General features: G+C 40.0%; 1 protein-coding gene across 1 annotated transcript in view; it reads left to right on the forward strand.

Annotated features, from left to right (window-relative positions):
- The window catches only part of pros1 (protein S), a 61,243-nt gene that overhangs the window by 39,071 nt on the left and 8,831 nt on the right, over window positions 1-13,341 (forward strand). Inside the window, exons 11-13 of the mRNA XM_038984345.1 lie at window positions 98-284; window positions 10,309-10,473; window positions 11,226-11,394. Of these exons, the coding sequence (XP_038840273.1) occupies window positions 98-284; window positions 10,309-10,473; window positions 11,226-11,394 (521 nt within the window). The remainder of the gene's footprint in view (window positions 1-97; window positions 285-10,308; window positions 10,474-11,225; window positions 11,395-13,341) is intronic.

Genomic DNA, 13,341 nt, shown 5'->3' on the forward strand with positions numbered 1-13,341 from the left:
TAAACACACCGAGGCAGAGACACACACATCACCTGCTGTGGGAGTCCTGTTCACTACACAGCTGTACCCTAAATCGTCCCGGGTCGTGTGTCTCCAGGTTCGCTGCAGAGTTTGACTTCCGTACGTTTGATCCAGAAGGGGTGGTTCTGTACGCAGAGTCTTCCCAGGACTCGTGGTTCATGCTGGGGCTGAGGGGAGGACGGATCGAGGTCCAGTTCAAGAACCAGCACTCCCTGAAGGTCACCAGCGGGGGCAAGGCCATCAACGACGGACAGTGGCATGTGGTAAGACTGGCTCGTGGATTACATCACTGATTACTTTTACTGTCTCTAGCTGGTTATATTAGTCCTCTGTCCAACCTGACTGCCTGTCTTTTACTGTCACTAGCTGGTTATATTAGTCATCTTTCCAACCTGACTGCCTGTCTTTTACTGTCTCTAGCTGGTTATATTAGTCATCTTTCCAACCTGACTGCCTGTCTTTTACTGTTTCTAGCTTGTTATATTAGTCACCTGTCCAACCTGACTGCCTGTCTTTTACTGTCTCTAGCTGGTTATATTAGTCATCTGTCCAACCTGACTGCATGTCTTTTACTGTCACTAGCTGGTTATATTAGTCATCTGGCCAACCTGACTGCCTGTCTTTTACTGTCTCTAGCTGGTTATATTAGTCACATGTCCAACCTGACTGCCTGTCTTTTACTGTCTAGCCCCTGCGTTCCGCTAGCGGAACTCCTCCCACATTCCACTGAAAAGGCAGAGCACGAAATTCAAAAAATATTTTTTAGAAATATTTAACTTTCACACATTAACAAGTCCAATACGGCAAATGAAAGATACACATCTTGTGAATCCAGTCAACATGTCCGATTTTTAAAATGTTTTACAGCGAAAACAGCACGTATATTTATGTTAGCTCACCACCAAATACAAAGAAGGACAGACATTTTTCACAGCACAGGTAGCATGCACAAAGCCAACCTAACTAACCAAGAACCAACCAAACTAACCAAGAAACAACTTCATCAGATGACAGTCTTATAACATGTTACACAATAAATCTATGTTTTGTTCGAAAAATGTGCATATTTGAGGTATAAATCAGTTTTACATTGCAGCTACCATCAGAGCTACCGTCAAAAATAGCACCGAAGCAGCCAGAGCAATTATAGAGACCAACGTGGAATAACTAAATACTCATCATAAAACATTTCTTAAAAATACACAGCGTACAGCAAATGAAAGACACAGATCTTGTGAATACAGACAATATTTCAGATGTTCTAAGTGTCTTACAGCGAAAACACAATTTAGCGTTATATTAACTTAGCACAATAGCAAACATCACAACAGCACTGATTCAAGCCAAACATAGCGATGACGTATAAACCACCAAAAGATATTAATTTTTTCACTAACCTTCTCAGAATTCTTCAGATGACAGTCCTATAACATCATATTACACAATGCATATAGAGTTTGTTCGAAAATGTGCATATTTAGCGCCACAAATCGTGGTTATACAATGAGAAAAGTAGCAAAGCTGCCCAGAAAATGGCAGGAGAATACTTTGAAAAGGCACCTATTCTAATCAGTAACTATTCCAAAACTTGACTAAAAAATACAGGTTGGACAGCAATTGAAAGACAAATTAGTTCTTAATGCAATCGCTGGGTTACATTTTTAAAATTAACGTTACTTCAAGCATACAGCGTGCGCTAAAGCGAGACCGCACCATAATTCATGGCGGAATTATTATCTGACATTTGTCAACATAAGTACGAATTAACAGCATAAAGACTGCTTACTATTAGTTGAGCTTCCATCAGAATCTTGGGCAAGGTGTCCTTTCTCCAGAACAATCGTCTTTGGGTTGAAAGATGTCCTCTTGTCCGGTCGAAATAGCTGCTAATGTTAGCCACCAACTGGAGAGGTGTCCAACTCTTGAAAGCGCATGAGAAAGAAATCCCAGAAAATCGCAATAAACTGCTATAAACTGCTAAGTCGGTTTATTAAATTAACTACCTTATGATGTCTTTAACACCTATAACGAATAAAAACATGACCGGAGATATAGAACTACTAAAACGAAAGCGTTTCCAGGACGCCATTGTGATGACTCCTTGCGCCAGGCGCACTGTTGAAAAGGACGGTCCTTCCGTGCCACGGTCTTATATAAGGTCCCAGATTGCGCAATCCACTCCATTCAAAATCTCCCCGCTTACTGACATCTAGAGGAAGGCGTATGCAGTGCATGTAGCCCCATAGCTTGCATGGGGACTTATAAACTGACCCTAGAACAGGGACCTCGATTTCTGAAATCTCACTCCTTGACAGGAAATGTGCTGCAGAATGAGTTCTGTTTCACTCAGAGAAATAATTCAAACGGTTTTAGAAACTAGAGAGTGTTTTCTATCCAATAGTAATAATAATATGCATATTGTACGAGCAAGAATTGAGTATGAGGCCGTTTAAATTGTGAACGATTTTCCCCCGAAGTGTAAATAGCGCCCCCTATCATCAACAGGTTATATTAGTCATCTGTCCAACCTGACTGTCTGTCTTTTACTGTCACTAGCTGGTTATATTAGTCATCTGTCCAACCTGACTGCCTGTCTTTTACTGTCACTAGCTGGTTATATTAGTAATCTGTCCAACCTGACTACCTGTCTTTTACTGTCACTAGCTGGTTATATTAGTCACCTGTCCAACCTGACTGTCTGTCTTTTACTGTCACTAGCTGGTTATATTAGTCACCTGCCCAACCTGACTGCCTGTCTTTTACTCTCACTAGCTGGTTATATTAGTCCTCTGCCCAACCTGACTGCCTGTCTTTTACTGTCTCTAGCTGGTTATATTAGTCATCTGTCCAACCTGACTGCCTGTGTTTACTGTCACTAGCTGGTTATATTAGTCATCTGCCCAACCTGACTACCTGTCTTTTACTGTCTCTAGCTGGTTATATTAGTCCTCTGTCCAACCTGACTGCCTGTCTTTTACTGTCACTAGCTGGTTATATTAGTCACCTGCCCAACCTGACTACCTGTCTTTTACTGTCTCTAGCTGGTTATATTAGTCACCTGCCCAACCTGACTGCCTGTCTTTTACTGTCTCTAGCTGGCTATATTAGTCCTCTCTCCAACCTGACTACCTGTCTTTTACTGTCTCTAGCTGGTTATATTAGTAACCTGTCCAACCTGACTGCCTGTCTTTTACTGTCTCTAGCTGGTTATATTAGTCACATGTCCAACCTGACTGCCTGTCTTTTACTGTCACTAGCTGGTTATATTAGTCACCTGTCCAACCTGACTGCCTGTCTTTTACTGTCACTAGCTGGTTATATTAGTCATCTGTCCAACCTGACTGCCTGTCTTTTACTGTCACTAGCTGGTTATATTAGTCACCTGTCCAATCTGACTGCCTGTCTTTTACTGTCTCTAGCTGGTTATATTAGTCCTCTGTCTGACCTGACTGCCTGTCTTTTACTGTCACTAGCTGGTTATATTAGTCACATGTCCAACCTGACTGCCTGTCTTTTACTGTCACTAGCTGGTTATATTAGTCATCTGTCCAACCTGACTGCCTGTCTTTTACTGTCTCTAGCTGGTTATATTAGTCATCTGTCCAACCTGACTACCTGTCTTTTACTGTCACTAGCTAGTTATATTAGTCATCTGTCCAACCTGACTGCCTGTCTTTTACTGTCACTAGTTGGTTATATTAGTCATCTGTCTAACCTGACTGACTGTCTTTTACTGTCTCTAGCTGGTTATATTAGTCCTCTGCCCAACCCGACTGTCTGTCTTTTACTATCACTAGCTGGTTATATTAGTCACCTGTCCAACCTGACTGCCTGTATTTTACTGTCACTAGCTGGTTGTATTAGTCATCTGTCCAACCTGACTGCCTGTCTTTTACTGTCTCTAGCTGGTTATATTAGTCACCTGTCCAACCTGACTGCCTGTCTTTTACTGTCTCTAGCTGGTTATATTAGTCACCTGCCCAACCTGACTGCCTGTCTTTTACTGTCACTAGCTGGTTATATTAGTCACCTGTCCAACCTGACTGCATGTCTGTTACTGTCTCTAGCTGGTTATATTAGTCACCTGTCCAACCTGACTGCCTGTCTTTTACTGTCACTAGCTGGTTATATTAGTAATCTGTCCAACCTGACTGCCTGTCTTTTACTGTCACTAGCTGGTTATATTAGTCACCTGTCCAATCTGACTGCCTGTCTTTTACTGTCTCTAGCTGGTTATATTACTCACCTGTCCAACCTGACTTTTACTGTCTCTAGCTGGTTATATTAGTCATCTGTCCAACCTGACTGCCTGTCTTTTACTGTCTCTAGCTGGTTATATTAGTCATCTGTCCAACCTGACTGTCTGTCTTTTACCGTCTCAAGCTGGTTATATTAGTCCTCTGTCCAACCTGACTGCCTGTCTTTTACTGTCTCTAGCTGGTTATATTAGTCCTCTGTCCAACCTGACTGCCTTTCTTTTACTGTCACTAGCTGGTTATATTAGTCATCTGTCCAACCTGACTGTCTGTCTTTTACTGTCTCTAGATGGTTATATTAGTCACCTGTCCAACCTGACTGCCTGTCTTTTACTGTCACTAGCTGGTTATATTAGTCCTCTGTCCAACCTGACTACCTGTCTTTTACTGTCACTAGCTGGTTATATTAGTCACCTGCCCAACCTGACTGCCTGTATTTTACTGTCTCTAGCTGGTTATATTAGTCATCTGCCCAACCTGACTACCTGTCATTTACTGTCACTAGCTGGTTATATTAGTCACCTGTCCAACCTGACTGCCTGTCTTTTACTGTCACTAGCTGGTTATATTAGTCCTCTGTCCAACCTGACTACCTGTATTTTACTGTCTCTAGCTGGTTATATTAGTCATCTGTCCAACCTGACTGTCTGTCTTTTACTGTCTCTAGCTGGTTATATTAGTCCTCTGTCCAACCTGACTGCCTGTCTTTTACTGTCTCTAGCTGGTTATATTAGTCCTCTGTCCAACCTGACTGCCTGTCTTTTACTGTCACTAGCTGGTTATATTAGTCATCTTTCAAACCTGACTGCCTGTCTTTTACTGTCACTAGCTGGTTATATTAGTCATCTTTCAAACCTGACTGCCTGTCTTCTCAGATGGGTTTGATCTCAATCCAGTGTTAAGATGCGGTAATGTTACAGTTGAAGTCGGAGGTTTACATCCACTTAGGTTGGAGTCATTAAAACTAGTTTTTCAACCAACTCCACAAGTTTTTGTTAACAAACTATAGTTTTGGCAAGTCGGTTCGGACATCTACTTTATGCATGACACAAGTCATTTTTTCAACAATTGTTTACAGACAGATTATTTCACTGTATCACAATTCCAGTGGGTCAGAGGTTAACATACACTAAGCTGACTTGTGCCTTTAAACAGCTTGGAAAATTCCAGGAAATTATGTCATGGCTTTAGAAGCTTCTGATAGTCTAATTGACATCATTTGAGTCAATTGGAGGTGTACCTGTGGATGTATTTCAAGGCCTACCTTCAAACTCAGTGCATCTTTGCTTGACATCATGGGAAAATGAAAAGGAATCAGCCATGACCTCAGAAAAAAATGGTAGACCTCCACAAGACTGGTTCATCCTTGGTAGCAATTTCCAAATGCCTGAAGGTACCATGTTCATCTGTACAAACATTAGTACGCAAGTATAAACACCATGGGACCATGCAGCCGTCATACCGCTCAGGAAGGAGACGCGTTCTGTCTCCTAGAGATGAACGTACTTTGGTGTGAAAAGTGCAAATCAATCCCAGAACAACAGCAAAGGGCCTTGTGAAGATGCTGGAGGAAACAGGTACGAAAGTATCTATATCCACAGTAAAACGAGTCCTATATCGACATAACCTGAAAGGCCGCTCAGCAAGGAAGAAGCCACTGCTCCAAAACATCTCATCAGTCAGGAAGTTAAAGCTTGGTCGCAAATTGGTCTTCCAAATGGACAAAGACCCCAAGCATACTTCCAAAATTCTGGCAAAATGGCTTAAGGACAACAAAGTCAAGGTATTGGAGTGGCCATCACAAAGCCCTGACCTCAATCCCATAGAAAATGTGTGGGCAGAACTGAAAAAGCGTGTGCGAGCAAGGAGGTCTACAAACCTGACTCTGTCAGGAGGAATGGGCCAAAATTCACCCAACTTATTGTGGGAAGCTTGTGGGAGGCTACCTGAAACGTTTGACCCAAGTTAAACAATGTAAAGGCAACGCTACCAAATACGAATTGAGTGTATGTAAACTTCTGACCCACTGGGAATGTGATGAAAGAAATAAAAGCTGAAATAAATCATTCTCTCTACTATTATTCTGACATTTCACATTCTTAAAATAAAGTGGTGATCCTAACTGACTTAGGAAAGTTAATTTTTACTAGGATTAACCAGGAATTGTGAAAAACTGAGTTTAAATGTATTTGGCTAAGGTGTATGTAAACTTCCTACTTCAACTGTATATACAGTACCAGTCAAAAGTATACACGTTTTAGAACACCTACTCATTCAAGTGTTTTTCTTTATTTTTACTATTTTCTACATTGTAGAATAATAGTGGAGACATCAAAACTATGAAATAACACATATGGAATCATGTAGTAACCAAAAAAGTGTTATTAAGCAAATCATTCTTCAAAGTAGCCACCCTTTGCCTTGATGACAGCTTTGCACACTCTTGGAATTCTCTCAACCAGCTTCAGCTGGAATGCTTTTCCAACAGTCTTGAAGGAGTTCCCACATATGCTGAGCACTTGTTGGCTGCTTTGAAGAATCTCAAATATACAATATATTTTGATTTGTTTACTCTACAATGTAGGAAATAGTAAAAATAAAGAGACTGAGTAGGTGTGTCCAAACTTTTAACTGGCACTCTTATATATGGGGGGTTGGAAATTACATTGATAGAAGCCACAATATATCACAATATTAAAGATGACCCTAACCCTTAGAAAATAAAAGATTAATTTTTATGATGTAATGTTGCTGTTGTGTAATGTTGTTGTTGTTATGTAATGTTGTTGTTGTGTAATGTTGTTGTTATGTAATGTTGTTGTTGTTGTTGTGTAATGTTGTTGTTGTTGTGTAATGTTGTTGTTGTTGTTGTTGTGTAATGTTGTTGTTGTTGTTGTTGTGTAATGTTGTTGTTGTTGTGTAATGTTGTTGTTGTTGTTGTTGTTGTTGTGTAATGTTGTTGTTGTTGTGTAATGTTGTTGTTGTTGTGTAATGTTGTTGTTGTTGTTGTGTAATGTTGTTGTTGTTGTTGTGTAATGTTGTTGTTGTGTAATGTTGTTGTTGTGTAATGTTGTTGTTGTTGTTGTGTAATGTTGTTGTTGTTGTTGTTGTGTAATGTTGTTGTTGTTGTTGTTGTGTAATGTTGTTGTTGGTGTGTAATGTTGCTGTTGTGTAATGTTGTTGTTGTGAAATGTTGTTGTTGTGAAATGTTGTTGTTATGTAATATTGTTGTTGTATGTTGTTGTTGTGTAATATTGCTGTTGTTATGTAATGTTGTTGTTGTGTAATGTTGTTGTGTAATGTTGTTGTGTAATGTTGTTGTTGTTTTGTGATGTTGTTGTTATTGTGTAATGTTGTTGTTGTTATTGTGTGATGTTGTTGTGTAATGTTGTTGTTGTTGTTGTGTAATGTTGTTGTTGTTGTTGTGTAATGTTGTTGTTGTTGTGTAATGTTGTTGTGTAATGTTGTTGTTGTTGTTGTGTAATGTTGTTGTTGTTATGTAATGTTGTTGTTGTGTAATGTTGTTGTTGTTGTTATGTAATGTTGTTGTTGTTGTTGTGTAATGTTGTTGTTGTTATGTAATGTTGTTGTTGTTGTGTAATGTTGTTGTTGTGTAATGTTGTTGTTGTTGTTGTGTAATGTTGTTGTTGTTGTTATGTAATGTTGTTGTTGTTGTGTAATGTTGTTGTTGTTGTTGTGTAATGTTGTTGTTGTTGTTATGTAATGTTGTTGTTGTGTAATGTTGTTGTTATGTAATGTTGTTGTTGTTATGTAATGTTGTTGTTGTTGTGGAATGTTGTTGTTGTTGTTATGTAATGTTGTTGTTGTTGTGTAATGTTGTTGTTGTTATGTAATGTTGTTGTTGTTGTTGTTGTTGCTGTGTAATGTTGTTGTTGTTGTTGTGTAATGTTGTTGTTGTTGTTATGTAATGTTGTTGTTGTTATGTAATGTTGTTGTTGTTATGTAATATTGTTGTTGTTGTGAAATGTTGTTGTTGTTAAATGTTGTTGTTGTTGTGTGATGTTGTTGTTGTTGTTTAATGGTGTTGTGGTTGTGTAATGTTGTTGTTGTGTAATGTTGTTGTTGTTGTTTAATGGTGTTGTTGTGTAATGTTGTTGTTGTGTAATGTTGTTGTTATGTAATGTTGTTGTTGTTGTTGTGTAATGTTGTTGTTGTGTAATGTTGTTGTTGTGTAATGTTGTTGTTGTGTAATGTTGTTGTTGTGTAATGTTGTTGTTATGTAATGTTGTTGTTGTTGTTGTGTAATGTTGTTGTTGTGTAATGTTGTTGTTGTGTAATGTTGTTGTTGTGTAATGTTGTTGTTGTTATGTAATGTTGTTGTTATGTAATGGTGTTGTTGTTGTTGTGTAATGTTGTTGTTGTGTAATGTTGTTGTTGTGTAATGTTGTTGTTGTGTAATGTTGTTGTTGTGTAATGTTGTTGTTGTGTAATGTTGTTGTTGTTGTTGTTGTGTAATGTTGTTGTTGTTGTTGTTGTGTAATGTTGTTGTTGTGTAATGTTGTTGTTGTGTAATGTTGTTGTTGTTGTTGTGTAATGTTGTTGTTGTTGTTGTTGTTGTGTAATGTTGTTGTTATGTAATGTTGTTGTTGTTGTTGTGTAATGTTGTTGTTGTGTAATGTTGTTGTGTAATGTTGTTGTTGTGTAATGTTGTTGTGTAATGTTGTTGTTGTGTAATGTTGTTGTGTAATGTTGTTGTTGTGTAATGTTGTTGTTGTGTAATGTTGTTGTGTAATGTTGTTGTTGTGTGATGTTGTTGTGTAATGTTGTTGTTGTTGTGTAATGTTGTTGTTGTTGTGTAATGTTGTTGTGTAATGTTGTTGTTGTGTGATGTTGTTGTGTAATGTTGTTGTTGTTGTGTAATGTTGTTGTGTTGTGTAATGTTGTTGTTGTTGTTGTTATGTAATGTTGTTGTTGTTGTGTAATGTTGTTGTTGTTGTTGTGTAATGTTGTTGTTGTTGTTATGTAATGTTGTTGTTGTTGTTATGTAATGTTGTTGTTGTTGTGTAATGTTGTTGTTGTTGTTGTTGTGTAATGTTGTTGTTGTTGTTGTGTAATGTTGTTGTTGTTGTGTAATGTTGTTGTTGTGTAATGTTGTTGTTGTTGTTGTTGTGTAATGTTGTTGTTGTTGTTGTGTAATGTTGTTGTTGTTGTTGTGTAATGTTGTTGTTGTGTAATGTTGTTGTTGTGTAATGTTGTTGTTGTGTAATGTTGTTGTTGTTGTTGTTGTTGTGTAATGTTGTTGTTGTGTAATGTTGTTGTTGTTGTTGTTGTTGTGTAATGTTGTTGTTGTGTAATGTTGTTGTTGTTGTTGTGTAATGTTGTTGCTGTTGTTGTGTAATGTTGTTGTTGTTGTTGTGTAATGTTGTTGTTGTGTAATGTTGTTGTTGTTGTTGTTGTGTAATGTTGTTGTTGTGTAATGTTGTTGTTGTTGTTGTGTAATGTTGTTGCTGTTGCTGTGTAATGTTGTTGTTGTTGTTGTTGTTGTTGTGTAATGTTGTTGTTGTGTAATGTTGTTGTTGTTGTTGTTGTTGTTGTGTAATGTTGTTGTTGTTGTTGTTGTTGTGTAATGTTGTTGTTATGTAATGTTGTTGTTGTTGTTGTTGTTGTGTAATGTTGTTGTTGCTGTGTAATGTTGTTGTTGCTGTGTAATGTTGTTGTTGTTATGTAATGTTGTTGTTATGTAATGTTGTTGTTGTGTAATGTTGTTGTTGTGTAATGTTGTTGTTGTTGTTGTTGTTGTGTAATGTTGTTGTTATGTAATGTTGTTGTTGTTGTTGTTGTGTAATGTTGTTGTTGTGTAATGTTGTTGTGTAATGTTGTTGTTGTGTAATGTTGTTGTTGTGTAATGTTGTTGTTGTTGTTGTGTAATGTTGTTGTTGTTGTTGTGTAATGTTGTTGTTGTTGTTGTTGTGTAATGTTGTTGTTGTGTAATGTTGTTGTTGTTGTTGTTGTGTAATGTTGTTGTTGTTGTTGTTGTTGTGTAATGTTGTTGTTGTTGTTGTTGTTGTAGATCTCAGTAGATGAACTCGAGTCCAGTATCAGTGTTAAGATCAGTAAGGAAGCTGTGATGAGCATCAACAGCCCTGAGAGTCTCTTCACGTCAGTTAACGGGAAACTGGAGACCAAGGTTTACATCGCAGGGCTGCCCAACCGCACCGGCAGCGTCATCAAACCGGTAAACAGCCCACTGCCGCAACACCACAACCATAGAACAGCCACAGAACAACCATAGAACAACCACAGAACAACCATAGAACAACCCCAGAACAACCACAGAACAACCATAGAACAACCATAGAACAGCCATAGAACAACCATAAAACAACCACAGAACAACCATAGAACAACCACAGAACAACCACAGAACAACCACAAAACAACCACAGAACAACCATAGAACAACCACAGAACAACCATAAAACAACCACAGAACAACCATAGAACAACCACAGAACAACCACAGAACAACCATAGAACAACCACAGAACAACCACAGAACAACCATAAAACAACCACAGAACAACCATAGAACAACCACAGAACAACCATAGAACAACCACAGAACAACCACAGAACAACCACAGAACAACCACAGAACAAACCATAGAACAACCATAGAACAACCACAGAACAACCATAAAACAACCACAGAACAACCATAGAACAACCACAGAACAACCATAAAACAACCACAGAACAACCATAGAACAACCACAAAACAAACCATAGAACAACCATAGAACAACCACAGAACAACCATAAAACAACCATAGAACAACCATAGAACAAACCTCAGAATAAACATTCAACCAATAACCACACAAATAATTAACAGATATACACTCGACAACCGCAGAACGACCATAAAATAACAATTCCATAACCGTAAAACAACCACCTGATAACATTGATGTGACCCCTGTATAGATCAACCCTCGTCTGGACGGGTGCATCCGTGGCTGGAACCTGATGAACCAGGGGGCGTCTGGAGTTAAAGAGGTCATTCAGGAGAAGGAGAGTAAACACTGTTTCCTGCACGTAGAGAGAGGAACCTACTTCACTGGGGCAGGACTGGCTCACTTCAACGTAGACTACAGTAAGTAGTGTACACTAGACTGGCTCACTTCAACGTAGAGAGAGGAACCTACTTCACTGGGGCAGGACTGGCTCACTTCAACGTAGACTACAGTAAGTAGTGTACACTAGACTGGCTCACTTCAACGTAGAGAGAGGAACCTACTTCACTGGGGCAGGACTGGCTCACTTCAACGTAGACTACAGTGAGTAGTGTACACTAGACTAGCTCACTTCAACGTAGAGAGAGGAACCTACTTCACTGGGGCAGGACTGGCTCACTTCAACGTAGACTACAGTGAGTAGTGTACACTAGACTGGCTCACTTCAACGTAGAGAGAGGAACCTACTTCACTGGGGCAGGACTGGCTCACTTCAACGTAGACTACAGTAAGTAGTGTACACTAGACTGGCTCACTTCAACGTAGAGAGAGGGACCTACTTCACTGGGGCAGGACTGGCTCACTTCAACGTAGACTACAGTAAGTAGTGTACACTAGACTGGCTCACTTCAACGTAGAGAGAGGAACCTACTTCACTGGGGCAGGACTGGCTCACTTCAACGTAGACTACAGTAAGTAGTGTACACTAGACTGGCTCACTTCAACGTAGAGAGAGGAACCTACTTCACTGGGGCAGGACTGGCTCACTTCAACGTAGACTACAGTGAGTAGTGTACACTAGACTGGCTCACTTCAACGTAGAGAGAGGAACCTACTTCACTGGGGCAGGACTGGCTCACTTCAACGTAGACTACAGTGAGTAGTGTACACTAGACTGGCTCACTTCAACGTAGAGAGAGGAACCTACTTCACTGGGGCAGGACTGGCTCACTTCAACGTAGACTACAATGAGTAGTGTACACTAGACTAGCTCACTTCAACGTAGAGAGAGGAACCTACTTCACTGGGGCAGGACTGGCTCACTTCAACGTAGACTACAGTAAGTAGTGTACACTAGACTGGCTCACTTCAACGTAGAGAGAGGAACCTACTTCACTGGGGCAGGACTGGCTCACTTCAACGTAGACTACAGTGAGTAGTGTACACTAGACTAGCTCACTTCAACGTAGAGAGAGGAACCTACTTCACTGGGGCAGGACTGGCTCACTTCAACGTAGACTACAGTAAGTAGTGTACACTAGACTGGCTCACTTCAACGTAGAGAGAGGAACCTACTTCACTGGGGCAGGACTGGCTCACTTCAACGTAGACTACAGTGAGTAGTGTACACTAGACTGGCTCACTTCAACGTAGAGAGAGGAACCTACTTCACTGGGGCAGGACTGGCTCACTTCAACGTAGACTACAGTAAGTAGTGTACACTAGACTGGCTCACTTCAACGTAGAGAGAGGAACCTACTTCACTGGGGCAGGACTGGCTCACTTCAACGTAGACTACAGTAAGTAGTGTACACTAGACTGGCTCACTTCAACGTAGAGAGAGGAACCTACTTCACTGGGGCAGGACTGGCTCACTTCAACGTAGACTACAGTAAGTAGTGTACACTAGACTGGCTCACTTCAACGTAGAGAGAGGAACCTACTTCACTGGGGCAGGACTGGCTCACTTCAACGTAGACTACAGTAAGTAGTGTACACTAGACTGGCTCACTTCAACGTAGAGAGAGGAACCTACTTCACTGGGGCAGGACTGGCTCACTTCAACGTAGACTACAGTGAGTAGTGTACACTAGACTAGCTCACTTCAACGTAGAGAGAGGAACCTACTTCACTGGGGCAGGACTGGCTCACTTCAACGTAGACTACAGTGAGTAGTGTACACTAGACTGGCTCACTTCAACGTAGAGAGAGGAACCTACTTCACTGGGGCAGGACTGGCTCACTTCAACGTAGACTACAGTAAGTAGTGTACACTAGACTGGCTCACTTCAACGTAGAGAGAGGGACCTACTTCACTGGGGCAGGACTGGCTCACTTCAACGTAGACTACAGTAAGTAGTGTACAC

The sequence above is a fragment of the Salvelinus namaycush genome, unplaced genomic scaffold, assembly GCF_016432855.1.
Source record: "Salvelinus namaycush isolate Seneca unplaced genomic scaffold, SaNama_1.0 Scaffold233, whole genome shotgun sequence".
Classification (NCBI taxonomy): domain Eukaryota; kingdom Metazoa; phylum Chordata; class Actinopteri; order Salmoniformes; family Salmonidae; genus Salvelinus; species Salvelinus namaycush.